At 42.1% G+C, this 18,512-nt stretch overlaps 1 protein-coding gene across 3 annotated transcripts in view; it reads right to left on the bottom strand.

The window, feature by feature from the left end:
- Positions 1-5,045: 5,045 nt before the first annotated feature.
- The window catches only part of CEP78 (centrosomal protein 78), an 85,481-nt gene continuing 72,014 nt past the window's right edge, over positions 5,046-18,512 (bottom strand). For all 3 annotated transcript variants that reach the window (XM_044273819.1, XM_044273816.1, XM_044273827.1), the window contains 3 exons: positions 18,254-18,420; positions 11,312-11,459; positions 5,046-7,749 (listed from right to left, as the gene is read on the bottom strand). In XM_044273819.1, coding sequence (XP_044129754.1) covers positions 7,357-7,749; positions 11,312-11,459; positions 18,254-18,420 — 708 coding nt within the window. In that variant the 3' untranslated portion in view covers positions 5,046-7,356. The remainder of the gene's footprint in view (positions 7,750-11,311; positions 11,460-18,253; positions 18,421-18,512) is intronic.

Raw genomic sequence — 18,512 nt, forward strand, 5'->3', positions numbered from 1 at the left:
TATCATTTTTGGCTCTATACACCACCACAATGGATTTGAAATGAAATGAACAAGATGTGCTTTAAGACTAGACTGTCACTTTTAATTTGAGGGTATTTACATCCAAATCAGGTGAAAGGTGTAGGAATTACAACAGTTTGCATATGTGCCTCCCACTTGTTAAGGGACCAAAAGTAATGGGACAATTGGCTTCTAAGCTGTTCCATGGCCAGGCGTGTGTTATTCCCTCATTATCCCAATTACAGTGAGCAGATAAAAGGTCCAGAGTTAATTTAAAGTGTGCAAATTTCATTTTGAATCTGTTGCTGTCAAGTCTCAATATGAGATCCAAAGAGCTGTCACCATCAGTGAAGCAAGCCATCATTAGGCTGAAAAAACAAAACAAACCCATCAGAGAGATAGCAAAAACATTAGGTATAGCCAAAACAACTGTTTGGAACATTCTTAAAAAGAAGGAACGCACCTGTGAGCTCAGCAACACCAAAAGACCTGAAAGACCACGGAAAACAACTGTGGTGGATGACCGAAGAATTCTTTCTTTGGTGAAGAAAACACCCTTCACAACAGTTGGCCAGATCAAGAACACTCTCCAGGAGGTAGGTGTATGTGTGTCAAAGCCAACAATCAAGAGAAGACTTCACCAGAGTGAATACAGAGGGTTCACCACAAGATGTAAACCATTGGTGAGCCTCAAAAACAGGAAGGCCAGATTAGAGTTTGCCAAACGACATCTAAAAAAGCCTTCACAGTTCTGGAACAACATCCTATCGACAGATGAGACCAAGATCAACTTGTACCAGAGTGATGGGAAGAGAAGAGTATAGAGAAGGAAAGGAACTGCTCATGATCCTAAGCATACCACCTCATCAGTGATGCATGGTGGTGGTAGTGTCATGGCGTGGGTATGTATGGCTGCCAATGGAACTGGTTCTCTTGTATTTATTGATTATGTGACTGCTGAGAAAAGCAGCAGGATGAATTCTGAAGTGTTTCGGGCAATATTATCTGCTCATATTCAGCCAAAGGCTTCAGAACTCATTGGACGGCGCTTCACAGTGCAGATGGACAATGACCCAAAGCATACTGCAAAAGCAACCAAAGAGTTTTTTTAAGGGAAAGTTGTAATGAGTGGAATGTTATGCAATGGCCAAGTCAATCACCTGACCGGAATCCGATTGAGCATGCATTTCACTTGCTGAAGACAAAACTGAAGAAAATGCCCCAAGAACAAGCAGGAACAGTTGCAGTAGAGGCCTGGCAGAGCATCACCAGGGATGAAACCCAGCGTCTGGTGAGGTCTATGCGTTCCAGACTTCAGGCTGTAATTGACTGCAAAGGATTTGTAACCAAGTATTAAAAAGTGAAAGTTTATAATTATTATTCTGTCCCATTACTTTTGGTCCCTTAACAAGTGGGAGGCACGTATGCAAACTGTTCTAATTCCTACACCGTTCACCTGATTTTGATGTAAAGATTTTTAAATTAAAGCTGACTGCAGTTAAAGCATATCTTGTTCATTTCATTTCAAATCCATTGTGGTGGTGTATAGAGCCAAAAAAAAATGTGTATTGTGTCGATGTCCCAATATTTATGGACCTGACTGTATATGTATATATAATATCCGAAAAAGAGAAGCACTCCAACACAGGATAAAATAAATAACAAAAGTTTATTCACCCATGGTGTAGCGACGTTTCGGCTCCACAATTGAGCCTTTCTCAAGCAATAAAAGGGACTCAGTGAACAGAATATATACCCCCACATCATTAACAAAGTGTCACATGATCATTGCAAAACATAAAATTTTTAACCATTTGATACATCAACAAAATGAATAAAGTGTCTCTGTGCCATTAATCAAGTGTTACAACTTATTAGTAATGTACATACCATATATACACACAATTCAAATACTGTATAGGAATAAGTCATCATAAAAATACATATAAAAAATTATTATGGGTGAATAAACTTTTGTTATTTATTTTATCTTGTGTTGGAGTACTGCTCTTTTTTGGACATTATACATTTGGGTAAGCTTTTTTTACCCAGAGCGTGCACCCTGCCATTTCCAATTTGGATCGGTGCTGCCTCCCATTTTTCCTTTATAATATATAAAACAAAATTATCTAATATATAAAGCTTGAGTGTATGTCCGCTAAAGGAATCCGCACCGTCGCATTTATAGTCACGAAATTTGGCACACGGGTACATCAGGTGTCCGGGAAGGTTTTAGACCGGGTCTCAGCTCTCTAGCACGTACCTTTCCTGAGATATTCCCCGAAAAATGCATTAGCCAATAGAAGCCTGGTCACATGACCCTTATCAGCCAATAGAAGCTCACAGGCCCTCAGTCTCCACATACACACAGTTTTACACCAGGTTTACATAACAACCCAGCCATTTTTCTTCACTGCTGTAGGCAAGCTTTAAAGGGCCAGGGCGCTGTGGATGACACTCTTAAGGGAGTGGAGTGCTGTGGAGGTCATAGTTCAGGGGGCAGGTAGGGTGGCCATTCAGGCCACCCTCAAATGACAAACTTAAAAAAACCCTACGCAGCTGACAGGGATTAAAAAATGAAGGTAAAAATCAACTTCTGTCAGCTGCAGGGGTGGGAGGGAGGGTGACTTTCTCCCTACAGCTCACGCTCAGACAGCACAGTGAGTCTTAAAGCAGGACTGTCCGGCCTAAAACTGGACCTCCAGCCACCCTAGGGGCAGGTTGCTGTGGAGATCAATGTTAAGTGGCAGATTGCTGTAGAGGCCACTGTTAAGGGGACGGGGAGTGGTGGGAATCCCTGTTAAAAAGATAGGGTACTGTGGAGGTCACTGTTAAGGGGGCGGGATGCTGTAGAGGTCACTGTTAAGGGGGGCGGGATGCTGTAGAGGTCACTGTTAAGGGAGGCGGGATGCTGTAGAGGTCACTGTTAAGGGAGGCGGGATGCTGTAGAGGTCACTGTTAAGGGAGGCGGGATGCTGTAGAGGTCACTGTTAAGGGAGGCGGGATGCTGTAGAGGTCACTGTTAAGGGAGGCGGGATGCTGTAGAGGTCACTGTTAAGGGGGGCGGGATGCTGTAGAGGTCACTGTTAAGGGGGGCGGGATGCTGTAGAGGTCACTGTTAAGGGGGGCGGGATGCTGTAGAGGTCACTGTTAAGGGGGGCGGGATGCTGTAGAGGTCACTGTTAAGGGGGCGGGATGCTGTAGAGGTCACTGTTAAGGGGGGCGGGATGCTGTAGAGGTCACTGTTAAGGGGGGCAAGGAACGGTGGAGGTCACAGTTAAGGGGACGGTCCACTATGGAGGTCAGTGTTAAGGGGCGGGGGTGCTGTAGAGGTCACCGTTAAGGGGGCAGGGTGTTGTGGAGGTCACATTTTAAAGGGAACCGAGCTCTGTGGAGGTCACTGTTACGGGGGCAGGTTATTGTGAAAATCACTGTTAATGAGACGGTGTACTGTGGAGGTCACTAATAAAGGGGCAGCCGCTGTGGAGGTTACTGTTAAAGGGGAGGGAGCTCTGGATGTTACTGCTAAGGGGGCAAGCTGCTGTGGAGGATCTCCTTTTCTTAGGGGGTTATCCCTACTATAGATCATACTTGACGCGGGTGTCTGGGAGCGGGGTAAGTATGATCTATCGCAGGTGCCTGACATTTAGAGGAGCATTTTTAGGGTTGGATTAGCCCGACTACGTTTTTTGCTTTTGGATGAAGAATTTAAAACACACCTGTATAATACACTTCGTATCCACACAAAAGTTAATTCTTACAGTCAGTTAGAAAATACAAGTGCTACTCTAAGGCCCCTTTCACACAAGTGAGTTTTCCGTCCGGGTGCAATGCGTTCCGTGAATGCATAGCACCCGCACTAAATCCTGACCCATTCATTTCAATGGGTCTGTGTACATGAGTGTTTTTTCACGCATCAGTTCTGCGTTGTGTGAAAAACGCAGCATGTTCTATATTCTGCCTTTTTCACGCAGTCCTGGCCCCATAAAAGTGAACAGGGCTTCAGTGAAAAACGCATTGCATCCGGAAGCAAGTGCGGATGCAATGCGTTTTTCACTGATAGTTGCTATATGTTGTTTGTAAACCTTCAGTTATTTATCACGGCGTTAACGCATCAAAACGCATTGCACTCTCGCGGAAAAAACTGAACGCAATTGCAGACAAAACTGACTGAACTTGCTTGCAAAATGGTGCGAGTTTCACTGAACGCACCTGGACCTAATCAGACACGCTAAGGGAAGACAATCCGTAGCATTGTAAAGTAGCATAAAACAGGGAGATTTATCATCTCCCCCACGCCAGAAAAGTGGTATTAAAAAGTCGTAAGCAGTGTGTGAGGTTTTATGCCGCCCAAAAGGAGACGTGACAAGAACGGGAAAGGGACAGCAACACACTGCATAAAAAAATCAGCAGCATAAACTGACTTGAAATCTGCAACACGTCACTCTGGATTTCACCCTTTGCAATGCATAGGGCAAAATGTGTGGCAAATCCACAGCTGATTTTCTAAAAAATCTGCATGCGCTACAATTGGGTTTTTCACAGGTCTTGATGCCGATTTGTTGCAGCCTTTGCTGCATAAATGCAACAAAATCTGACCTGTGTGGCCATAAAAATGCCCACTAAAAATGCCCCACTCCACTCAAACATTTTTACACATATTTTTGCAAGTTTCTTTATATATTCATATTTCAGGACCTACATGCTACCTACCCAACCAATCATAAGTCCTCAGCTACACAACAGAGTACTCTCTGATGCTCAAGCTTCATTCACTGATCTGATCTACTCCAATGTAAAATGTCCTAAAAAAAAAAAAAGTGACAAGAAAAAGTGACGCCATTTAGCTGAATATTCTAAAGACAATATACTGTCTTTAGAATATTTAATGGTGAGGTGACAACATTGTACTTAAAATATAAAGCATCCCATTGGTATAATGCATAATTGTGCTTTGTGATTTAAATGTCATTTTCCTCATCCATATTCTTTTCTATATTGTACTTTCCTGAATATGCAGTGAAGAAATGTTAAAAAAATACAAAAACTATAAAAACAGTTTTATTTAAGTTGACAACTTAGAAACATATTGCATTAAACATTTCATAAGGTAAAAAAAGAACACACAATGTACCAAACAAATTGAATTTAAATATATTCACAGCATCTTATAAAAGTTTTATTCTATTTCCATTTTTTTTTATACATTTGGTTCGGTTTTCCTAGTACAGTAGCAGAAAATGAAAAAAATAACTGGAAAATGTAATGCAATTGAGCTCAGATTAACAAAGCCTAGGCAGTGCACCCTTTTTTGGGGGTTCTGCAACAGGGTATATGGTGAGGCAGGGTCATATTAACACAGGGTGGCATCTCCTCGTGCTGCCACACTAGCATGGTAACAGTCATACAGGTGCTGGATATCCTCCTGTGGTGTGTAAATTCAGGCTTTTTTTAACTTGGAACTGTAGTTTAGCCAAGGTAGTTGATGGCTGCTGTGCATGGGAGATCTGTCACCTCATCCAGTCTCAGATCGATGGAAGGTGGTCTGGTGATCAAGCTGGCCAGAGGGGCTGCTGGATACCCTGCAGAGCATGTTGTATAGTGCAGACAATGTGTGTTATGGCGTTGGAATACCATGTATCCTAAGTAAAAAAAAAGGCAGTGGGACTAGTTCCACGATGTCCTAGACATACCGAGTACATATCACAGCTTCTACTGCCCTCATGTATAGTGAAGAGACGCACAGCACAAAAAACAGGTATGGTGTGGGGTGCCATTAGCTACCATTGCCATTCCAGTATAGTATTTGTGGAGGGAACATTGAGCAGCCTTTGGTATGTCCAGGACATTGTGTAACCAGTCCTATCGCCTTTGTAGACCGAGTTAGGTGGTCTTCAAACTAGACAATGCTCGCACTAAACAACATGCTCTTCGGGGTATCCAGCAGCTCCCTTGGTAAGCTTGATCACAAGACCTCTCCAGCATGCACAGCTGCCAACAACCATCCTGGCTAAAATATGGGTCCAAGTTGAAAGTAGTGTACTCTTGCATGGGGGGGGGGGGGGCTACTCCTGGTGGATCCCTTCCAGTTAAAGACAAATGGGAAAGAGATCTGGGTGCTATCTCCCAAGAGCAATGGAATGATACCTTAGCCTTAATACCCAGCCTGACTCTTAATGAAGCGCAGCGCCTGTCTCAGCTGTATCTATTACATAGGGTCTAAAGGGCCCCTGCCTTCCTCTATAAAATTGGTCTTCGCCCTAACTCCTGTTGCCCTCGCTGCGGGGCTGAGAATGCCTCTCTGGTACATATGTTCTGGGATTGTTCTAAGTTAGGTACATACTAGTTTGGTTTAATGATTGGGTTTTATTATGATGTATGTACGCCCTGGATACATTGTGATTAATGTGTACTCCTTGGAAATAATAACACAACAACAATGTATTTATATTTAAAAAAGGGAACAAATTTATTTTATTGTACATGCCGTTGGATGCTGAATTATATAGTATGTGTATATGTCGTACACTGTGTTTTACTCTTTCAATAAAAACTATCTTGATTTAAAAAGAAAGTAGTGTACTCTGTCCAGATATATGCCCTGCTGCAGAAAGCAAAAGGGTCCACCACCTTGGCTGTGTGAATATTGACCAAGCATCACCTGCAGATTTTGTCAATCTCAGCTCAAATGCGTTACATTTTCCAGGTGGTCTTTTCCCATTTTCTGGTAGTTTATGTTTTTATTGTAAACACTACTATTGAAAAAACTGTTGACAGGCCTCCTGTATCCTGCTCCAATGATCAAGGATGCAAGGGCCTCCATTGTGTCCAACAGTGGACAAATAAAAGGGTCCAGCATATGTTAAATTCTTTCATAGCTTTATTCAGGCACAAATAAACTTGTTACATGCGGTTGCTGATGCCAAATGACGCTTATGTGTTTTATAACATAAGAACTGTCCTTCATAGTGAAAGACTGTAATGTATGCCGGACCCTTTCATTTTTCCTCTTAATATTACGATTTGCAGAATATAGCAAAATTATACATACCAATAGGTTTGAGGGGGCAGAAGTTGGGATTTTGGGAAGTTTCCCTACATCATTGTAGTGTATTCCTAAAACTTTTCTGCTGCTAAAAGCTGAAATTTTGATTAAATTATGTAGCTTAATTGTTGTTTATGCAATTTGAGTCACTTTATATTTCCAGATTTTTGGCATAACATCTTGTTAGACCTCAGCTCTCTAATTTGACCCCCTGTGTTTACCCCCTATCCACTCAAGGTTATCTAGGATCTCCGATTCTACACTGGTATCAGAAAAAATTTGAAGTTTTGTAAGTATTTTGATTTCCTAAGTCATGGGGATGAGCTCTGCTTGTTGCGCCTTTTTGAAGACTGTTTTCGAAGCTTACTGCTGGCGGATTCCTTAGAACTGCTACTGGCATGACTTTTTCTACTTCTGCTAGAATCTGATGCTGAGCATTCACTATCGGCCCTTTTACTGTCAGACAGGATAGCTTTTTTCAAAACGTGTGCATCTTTGGTATTTTGCTGTTCAGCAGCAACCCTGCTGTTCCTGCATGCCTCCACATCCTTTATAGAAAGATCAAGGCCCACTTCTCCTTTGCTCTTCTCGCTGTTGGTAGGAATTTCATCAGATGCACAAGGTGGAGGGTTAGTTGTTGCATCCGCTGTAAAGGATCTCTCTAATGAATCTGCAGGAGCAATCTTATTATCGCTAATGTCAACCTGAAAATGACAAATTTAAACAGAAGACACATGAAAAAAAAATCAAGGCCTCAATTTACACTTGAGTATTTGGACAGTATCTTCAGGATTTATTTTTATTATTTAAATCAAAACCAGAAGGGAAACCGAAATACACATATGTATATTGCTTTTTGCATCCTCTTCTGGATACTGACCAAAATGCAAGTGTGAACAAAGCCTAACTCACAAATGACATTTATAGTCGAAGCTCAAGTGTTTAAAAAAAGATTAACAATCTTCAGCAGTTAAAGGGTTTCTATCACCTCATTTTGACCTAGGAAGGGGTCATCCAGACAACCCCGAAACGCGTATGGTTAATACCTTGTACAGGCATGCTGGGACAGTAGTTCCCCTGGATTTTGGAATCGAATAGCTGTGACTGAGAATGACGAACACCGGAGGAATCCCTGCACAAATAGCCACAAACACAGTTTCGCGAGCGGATATCCAGGTGACGTCGTGTCCACAGCGTATCCTCCTAGGTCCGGACAAAGGATAAGGTTATACCGGCCAGGTAAAATAAATCAACATAGTTGCTTAAACAGGTGGGACGCCACCTTGGTGCACGGCTGCACTTTGTGACTACCGATCCAAGACCGGCAAACATTTAAAGTGGATCATAAGACTTTCCACATCACATGGAACTGCAGTTTTTTCAGACCGAAATAAGGGTTGCGGTTTCTTGAAATCCAAGCCGCATAGATCGCTGCTATAATGATATGAATCACATTGCTGCTATTGATCAGTGTTTCTCTCATGTGCATTTATGTGATTTTATAGTATTTTATATTGTTTTATTATATCGGTATATTTTATTGTTATCGTGGGAACCATCCCTTATTAAATAGTTTGACCAATTTCTCCATACTGAGTGCCTGGTTTAATCTTGGTATTTTTTGTCATTTTGACCTAATTAGCTCTCAGACACTAACGATCTGCTAGTGTCTGATCTACCTAACCATGCTATTATCAGACCTTTGTGTGGATCCATTTCCCTAAAAAACGAACGTTTATTGATATGCTAATGAGCCTCTAGGTGCTATGGGGGAGTCTTTTCAGCACCTAGAGGCTCGGTCTACTCACACTCTATGCCGCCCAGCTCGTCTGTCCAGCCCGCCCATCTCCTCTGGAATGCCATCCTCCATCTCAGCCAGCGGACGAATTCTCGCGCCTGCGCCGTGTGCGTCTGTATTCGGCGCAGGCGCAGTGACTGTCTGAATGCTCCCTTCGCCGGCATCTCCACTGCGACTGCGCCATCTGTTCCTCGGAGCGCTCTGACGTAATCGGCACAGGCGCAGTGAAGATGTCTGTCCAGGGAGCGGTCAGACATTCATTGAGCCTGCGCCGAATACAGACGCTCACAGCGCAGGCGCCAGAATTAGTCCGCTGGCTGAGAAAGAGGATCGCATTTCAGAGGAGATGGGCGGGCTGGACAGACGAACTGGGCGGCAGAATGTGAGTAGACTGAGCCTCTAGGTGCTGAAAAGACGCCCCCATAGAACCTAGAGGCTCATTAGCATATCAATAAAAGTTCGTTTTTTAGGGAAACGGATCCACACAAAGGTATGAGAATAGCATTGTTAGGTAGATCAGACACTAGCAGATCGCTAGTGTCTGAGAGCTAATTAGGTCAAAATGAGGTGATAGAAACCCTTTAAGAGCCTCATCTATAAGGGTATGACAACATGGCGCGGTTGTGGCCTGTATGATGCACAACGGGCTCTAATTAAACTAATGAGGTCTGCACCGTTTAGTTGGTCTGCAATACCTCATGGCCATTAACAATGCAGACCAATTAAAGGGAACCTGTAAGCTACAGGCATCATATTATAAAGCAGGAGGAGCAGAGCAGAATAATATATAGGGGGTCAATTATATATCAGTCGCGCTGCAATCTGCAACTTTCCCTGCTCAAGCCAGGTGTAAAAAAGTGGGCGCTGCGTGGGAGGGAAGGGCACTCTGGCCCATCTCATTTATCATTTTCTGGTTTCTGGCTTGTATTTAGAACCGGCGCTGGATGCGCCTCTACATAACTTCGGTGATCAACTGCCAGAGCAGGGGCTTTATTAAGAATGCCGGTCTTAATACATGACCCCATAGTTTTATGGGATAAGATTCAGTATAACTTGTATTTCATTCATGTAAATTCCTGCTCATTCTGGGCTTTGAAGTGCAGGCGGCGGTTCTATCAGTGATTGACAGCCTTTCCTCTATGACTGTGTATACAGAAATAGCTATCAATCACCGATAGAACCGCCTCATGGAAGGAGCAAGAATATAAAAGGAATAAATGACAGGTTATACTGAATATTTTTCCATAAAACTGTATATTAGTCTGCTTTGCTCCTCCTGCTCTATAACATGCTCCCTGCTCAAACACCATGTTTAACATGACAGATTCCCTTTAAACAGTGCGGACTAGTTTAATTAGAGCCTGTTGCCGCTTGTCTGGCTACATGATACTGGCCTGCCACACTAGAACACGACTGCGCAGTGCAGTTATACCCTTAATGGTGAGTCACTTAAAGTTGCAACACAAATAAAGAAATAATCAGCTCACTGCCGTGTCCATATGAGCACCCATGTTCCTTCCTGATCCTCAGTGCAAGGATGATCCTGGGTATATCAACTTCTACGTACCTCACTTAAACTTGCTTTACTCATCTTGAACTAATAATGTTGCTGTTATATATTTTCTCCTCCAATCATGTCTAAAGTTACATTCAAAATGATGTGGATTGCTACCAGAGAACAATGCATTGTGGGAGCTCAGCAAAGGAGGTGTTAAGAGGCTGACCGTTTTTAACTGCAAGCAGAAGAATACTGAAAGCAGCTAAATGTGTGAAAATAAATAAATAATTGCCAACAGATAACAGCCCCAATATAGGATCATCATCTATTACCTAGCTCTGGAGGATCTGTCATGTTCCTACCCACTGACTTCAATAGGAAGTGGAAAAGAAAACTGAACACTTGCTGTCAAGGGCCCCAATACAAATTACAGTTGACAGCAGAGGGGCAAACAAGCAGGACACCTTCTGCTATTTCTATGGTTAGGAATGATGTGGGTTGGTCATAATCAGTGACGGTCAGCTAACTCTGCATGATTACGCATATCGAGATAGCGGTCAGTCAGCGTACAAAACAATGACCTGAAACACAGTGCAATTAATAATGCCATCATACCGAACACCCATTGATCATGAAAACAGGAACCCCTGAAATGGATTTGTTGGTCGGTCAAGCATGAGAACTGCTGTTCCAGTCATCTCTGTAGGACTGCTGGAGATAAGAGCATACAAGCAATTGACTATTTCCATTAGTCCTGTAGAGCAGCAGTGCACAAGTTCAAACTGCCGTTCCATTCATATCGGGGGTTCCGACAGGGTGCAGGGCCCCCATTCTTGTGACTGGTAGAGGTGGAAGCATTTGGACCCCCACTGATCTAATAGCTATTGCCTATATTGTGGCTAGAGGATAACTTGAATGTAACAAGGATACCCCTTTAATAGTGACAAACTACTTCTATGTTTAGAATTACCTGGTCAACCAAGTAGGTTCTTTGTAGGTTATGGAATATCTCAGATGAAGGTTGTCGAGTTCTTTCAATTGTAGAAGACAATTGAGGCTCTCCGGGTATGGCAAAGTCTGACTGATCAATGCCAGCCAAACTTGCAAGCTGTCCCAACCTAAAAAAACAAACAGCTTAATGGTTATCAAAATTAATCTGTACCAAGCCAAAAAGAACTAAAAAAAAAATATATACTTAAAAGGAGACATGCAAAAAATAAAATTAAATGTTTAATGTCATTTAAAGACAAATGTGTGACTATTGTCTGCAATACTATATCAGTACTACTGCGGAGAAGGAATTCAGATTGTTATTTTTCTTTCTACTGCCCCCTGTTCTTCAGCTGTCAGCGTTCAAAGCTGCACTGAAATATATTGTCAGGACTGCTGTGCATGCGCACAGCTTTAAGCACTGACAGCAGGGAAACCGTGGGCAGTAAAAAAATAAATAGCGATCCAGGCTCTTTATTTCCAATACTACTCATGTGGTACTGCAATTAACACTCCAAGATCGTGGTGACATATTGCCTTTAAAGTATGTGTTCTTTTAGTCTCCATTAACATCTGAGTTGTCGTTTCTGTAATGAAAAAGGAACCACAAAGCAGTGTCAATTCCGACACACACACAACAGAAAGCACTGACTTATACTGGAGGCCATCATTTGGCGGGAAGAATAGTGCTATAGGGTGTGCTATTTATTCTATCAAACATCAAAAAATCAGATGAAGCCTCCAACAGTATAGGAACAAAGTTACAAGCTGTCCATGGGGTTGCCTGTCAAGAGTCAGGAGCTCATGAATATAAGGACTCCTGAGGTTGTGGACTGTACCGAGAGGACTCCAGCACTTGGCTCACTCTGGAGGTGCTCAATAATATATCTACAGGGCCAGTGTTTCAATCAGGGTCTCTGTCACCAGGTTATGTTGCCCTCAGACAGCACCCATCTGAAGGAGTGTCAAGATTTTGATGACAAGTCCTCTTATGACAAGTCACAGCGCTGTCCTCAAGATGCTTTTGATCATGTGTTTTCAGCTGGCTGCACATGAGGACACCATATTGACAAAGTCCCCCTCAAATATGTTGCAATCAGTTTGGGTTTTAATTGATAAACCTATAGATCAACATTAAAAACTATTTCTAATAACCATTCTGTGAGATTGTGTGGACCTGGCATGTGAGTGATAAACAGATAAAAGGAGGTAACCTGGAGGCTAATTTCAGTGACACGGTGTCACTGATAATAAGGAATGTTCTAATGTGCCCACTGCAGTTAAATATTACCTTTTCATAATCACAGGCTGGAAAAGATAAGGGTATGTTTTACAGCTACATGTACATGTGTTCACACCAACATTATATGATACTAGAGAAAAGTGTTAACTAGCTATTTAAATAGATTTGAATGGCACTCGGGTTTCATAGGTAAAGGCCATTTTACATGGGCCGAGGATATGGGCAATTATCAGTTATGAGCATTCCCAATAATTGGCTTGTGTAAATGTGCCACCAATCACTTGATGAACGAGCAAACCTACATGTAAATGCATAGGAATAGAGAAGCAAAGTTAAAGGGAGTCTGTCACCAGATTGTGACCTAATAGATCGCTTACATAGCGCTCTAGCATGGCAGTCTATGATTCTAATGGTACCTTTGATGTTTGCTTGTGATGTTCCCCCAAGGCAAAAACAGACTTTTATTCAAGGGATCGCAAGTGCCCAGGGAGGGGTTCACCTCGTTGGAGCCCAGGCTGTTCTGCCTATTTTCGTCATATCCCCGCCCCAGCCTCTTCCTCTGCCCGCCCCGCTCTTCCTTTGCGTCCTCCTTCTCTGCAGCGAGATCCCGCGCCTGCGCTATCCATTGCTTGGCTGGGGCATGCGCACTGCGATGCCCATTGTGGGCACGGCATCGCAGTAGCTACTACGCATGCGCCGGCCAAAGGCGAGAAATAGCAGCGAGGAGGCAGACCAGAGACACCCACAATGGGCATCGCAGTGCGCATGCCCCGGCCAAGCAATGGATAATCCAGGCGCGAGATCTCGCTGCAGAGAAGGAGGACGCAAAGGAAGAGCGGGGCGGGCAGAGGAAGAGGCTGGGGCGGGGATATGACGAAAAGAGGCAGAACAGCCTGGGCTCCAACGAGGTGAACCCCTCCCTGGACACTTGCGAGCCCTAATTTACATATGAATAAAAGTCCGTTTTTGCCTTGGGGGAACTTCACAAGCAAACATCAAAGGTACCATTAGAATCATAGACTGCCATGCTAGAGCACTATGTAAGCGGTCTATTAGGTCACAATCTGGTGACAGACTCCCTTTGAACGGTGCCACTCAGTACGGATACTAGAATAACTCCTCAATTACTGCTAAATGTATGCCTCAGACCGGTGATGAAGCAAATGCTAATATATATTCCAACACTAAATCAATACAAGCAGAGAGAGCAGACTACATTTTATTTGCAATCTGAATTATCTGAGTTGAGCTTTTCTATCCTAGAAATATTTGCCAGTGTCCTGAAGAGATGACATCTTGCCTTAGTAACACTGCAGACATCAAACATTCATATAAACAAATTACAGGGATGACCTGATATGCACCGTCGGTCGGCCACCAGGATAGTTAATGAATACCAAAATTAGGTGGTGTGCATAACAATAAAGTAGGCCTGACACTGCTAGTGTACATACTGCGGCCAAGTGTTTACTTGGCGCTGCTCTGCTGCAGACTCTAACCACGCAAAGTCTGTTTGTATTCCTCAACATTTCCATGTCCTGCTTCTAATTTTAACCCTTAGGTTACGGGAAGTTTTCTGGCTTTTGTGTTTTCATTTTTCTTCCCCGTCTTCCTGAAGCCATAACTTTTTTATTTTTCCATTCACATATACATATGAGGGCTTGTTTATTTTGGGGGACAAGTTGTACTTTCCAATGCCCCCATGTAATATGGCATACCATGTAGTGTTGAGCGCGAATATTCGAATATCGAATTTTTTTCGCGAATATCGGCACTTCGCTAATTCGCGAATATTTCGAATATAGTGATATAAATTCGATATTTCGAATATTCGTTTTTTTTTTTTTTTTTATATATTTTTTTCTTTCCCACTTCCCTAAAGTTGTTCTTACCTGTCCTTTGGATTCCTGGCTGCTCCAGTCAGTGCCCGTTGCCGCTTCTGCCGACTTCCATGCTCATGGAGCGTCCCCATCACCATGGGAACATCTCCATATACTAGAATGTACTGTCGGATTTGAGAATTACGTTGAAATCGCAATTCGATTTTTTCAAGTTATAATAATCGAATTTCGATTTTAACTTAGCACTGCTATATGCCATATTAGGCTAACTAATATGGCATATAGCAGTGCTAAGTTAAAATCGAAATTCGATTATTATAACTTGAAAAAATCGAATTGCGATTTCAACGTAATTCTCAAATCCGACAGTACATTCTAGTATATGGAGTCGTTCCCATGGTGATGGGGACGCTCCATAAGCATGGAATATGGCTTCAATGGCTTGGTAGAATTAGCGAATTGACGAATATATTCGTTATATTCCACAAAACGAATATAACGAATGTATTCGTCATATTCCACAAAACGAAGATAACGAAGTATTCTGCATCTTCATTTTAGCTACCTATTCATCAATTTCGCTAATTATAGCAATGATATAGGAAAGTTGACTATAGAGACAGCTAAGTTTAATTCGCTATGCGATTATATGACTGCTTTTTTTTTATAAATAGTATAATTATAATAATTATCAGGTATTATAATTATTCTATTTATTTTTAAAAAAAGCAGTAATATAATCGCATAGCGAATTAAACTTAGCTGTCTCTATAGTCAACTTTCCTATATCATTGCTAGAATTAGCGAAATTGATGAATAGGTAGCTAAAATGAAGATGCAGAATACTTCGTTATCTTCGTTTTGTGGAATATGACGAATACTTCGTTATCTTCGTTTTGTGGAATATGACGAATACATTCGTTATATTCGTTTTGTGGAATATAACGAATATATTCGTCAATTCGCTAATTCTACCAAGCCATTGAAGCCATATTCCATGCTTATGGAGCGTCCCCATCACCATGGGAACGACTCCATATACTAGAATGTACTGTCGGATTTGAGAATTACGTTGAAATCGCAATTCGATTTTTTCAAGTTATAATAATCGAATTTCGATTTTAACTTAGCACTGCTATATGCCATATTAGTTAGCCTAATATGGCATATAGCAGTGCTAAGTTAAAATCGAAATTCGATTATTATAACTTGAAAAAATCGAATTGCTATTTCAATAGGAGAGTAGCCTTTAAGTTAAAATCGAAATTCGATTATTTAAATCGCATATTAATCGCGATAACAAGAATAATGACGAATATTCGATTTCGGCTAATATAAAACGAATATTCTATTGAATATTCGCGAATTTCGTCGAAATCGAATATGGCACCTGCCGCTCATCACTAATACCATGTAGTGGGAAGCAAGAAAAAAGTTCAAATGGAGTGAAATTGGAGGAAAAAAAACGCTATTCCGCCACAGTTTGACTGGTTTTGTCCCTACAGTATTCCTTTTGCGGCAAAACTGACCTGTGCCCTTTATTCTCTGGGTCAGTACGAGTACAACAATACCACATATGTATAAATACTGAAAAAATAAATAAAACCTTGAAAACATTTTTTTGGGGACAAATCATCATATTCTGACCCCCATAACTTTTGTATAATTATGTATACTGAGCTGTGTGAGGGCTCAATTTTGCGGGATGATCTGTAGTTTTTATTGTGGAGTGTGTGTGTCTTTTTGATCACACGTTATACAATTTTTGGGGGTAAGAGAAAAGATTAAAAAAAATGGCAAATAGGCCAGTTTTATACTTCATCGTATCTGAAAAATATTTTTATATTTTAATAGTACAGGCGTTTTCTGATGCGATGATACCCATGATGTTTATTTTTGTTATTATTTATGTATTTACTTTTTTATTCTAAGGAAAGGGGGCTGATTTAAATTTTTATATTTTTTTTATATTGTTTTTTTAAAATAAATTAATTTGTAGCCTCTTTAGGAGGCTACAATATCCACTACTTTGTTTTTTATTGAATATTTCTATACTCCCATAGGGAATATAGAAAAACATAGATTACTGATTTCCTATGTTGGCCTGCCACCGGCTGGCCAACATAGGAACTGCTGCTGTAATATGGTGGGTCTCTTCAGAGAGACCAAGCCTATTAGAATGAATTACCGTCATCCCCGACTGCACCACACGGCATCACACTTGATCATGGCATCTAAAGGCTGTAATGTCCGTGATTGGCATTTGGCATTATTGCTGGTCACTGAGATTAGCCACAGGCATCTGCTGTTAAAAACAGCAGAGACCTGCCAGCTACGGCGGCTGCTGAATGCGCTATGTTTACAGACCGCATCAGCGCTGTTCATGTACGGCACTAGTAGCGAAAGGGTTAAAGTGAAATATCACCTCTCATGGCTGATTAGTATGCTTTAGTTTTACTATAAACTACAATTTGGAAAAAACATAACCCACAATCCACACCTGTCTTCATTTCTAATAAAACACCAGATGTGACTTATGTGAATTGATAAAAGTCTTAGGGCTCTTTCACACTTGCGTTGTTCTTTTCCGGCATAGAGTTCCGTCGTCGGGGCTCTATGCCGGAAGAATCCTGATCAGGATTATCCTAATGCATTCTGAATGGAGAGAAATACGTTCAGGATGTCTTCAGTTCAGGACCGGAACGTTTTTTGGCCGGAGAAAATACCGCAGCATGCTGCGCTTTTTGCTCCGGCCAAAAAATCCTGAACACTTGCCGCAAGGCCGGATCTGGAATTAATGCCCATTGAAAGGCATTAATCCGGATCCGGCCTTAAGCTAAACAGCGTTTCGGCGCATTACCGGATACGACGTTCAGCTTTTTCTGAATGGTTACCATGGCTGCCAGGACGCTAAAGTCCTGTTTGCCATGGTAAAGTGTGGTGGGGAGCGGGGGAGCAGTATACTTGCCGTCCGTGCGGCTCCCGGGGCGCTTCAGAGTGACGTCAGGGCTCCCCACGCGCATGGATGACGTGATCGCATGGATCACGTCATCCATGCGCATGGTGCGCTCTGACGTCATTCTGGAGCGCCCCGGGAGCCGCGCGGACGATAAGTATACTGCTCCCCCGCTCCCCCGCTCCCCACTACTACTATGGCAACCAGGACTTTAATAGCGTCCTGGCTGCCATAGTAACACTGAACGCATTTTGAAGACGGATCCGTCTTCAAACGCTTTCAGTTCACTTGCGGTGTTACGGATCCGGCGGGAACTTCCGGCAAATGGAGTACACGACAGATCCGGACAACGCAAGTGTGAAAGAGCCCTTAGTAAGTATTAAAAGTATGAACTGTTGAAAGACTTCATAGGACAATCTGCACATATAAAAGCAGCAAACTATTGCACCACAAAGTGCAGTGCAATCTGCAGGCAGCATGTTATAGAGCAGAAGACGCAGAGCAGCTTGATATATAGTTTTGTGGGAAAAGATTGACGATTAAGGTGTAGTGTAGCTTTGTCAACGTCAATGGAGCTACACAAATAATCTGACCGGCAGGGGTGCGAGGTGTCTGATCCCCTCCAATAAGTTTTCAATATGATAATATACATAACCTTTTAAATCAGCCTAAGTGTAAATGCTACAAAAGTAGCATTCACTATAATCCATGATACGCTGACATTGCAAACGCTCAGTATTTCTTAAAATGCCATTTTCCTTTGAAAAAAGTCATACATCATAGGAAATCCATGTGTGCATTTCTCTGTGCCGATTACCATACTGATTGAAGGGGAAAGGAAAGAAATCACTCATTCCATTGTGGGCAGCTCCCCATACATACCCAGCATCTTTTAAAAGATCCAGGAAAGCATGGAATTTATTAAATGATTTTTCTATGCTGTCAAGAACACCATCATCCTCAAGGAGTACGGAAGTTACATTGCGTGCTTCAAGGGCCTCAGAGAGAGTTTGATTTATTTGTCGTAATCGAGCATTTTCAACTTCCAGCTAGAAGAAAGAGCATAACATGAAATGGTTAAATAGTAGCATTTCTCTTGCTGCTATCCTTGTGCCAATAAGCTTGTATTGCTCTTTAATCA

Source organism: Bufo gargarizans, chromosome 1 (assembly GCF_014858855.1).
Source record: "Bufo gargarizans isolate SCDJY-AF-19 chromosome 1, ASM1485885v1, whole genome shotgun sequence".
Lineage (NCBI taxonomy): Eukaryota > Metazoa > Chordata > Amphibia > Anura > Bufonidae > Bufo > Bufo gargarizans.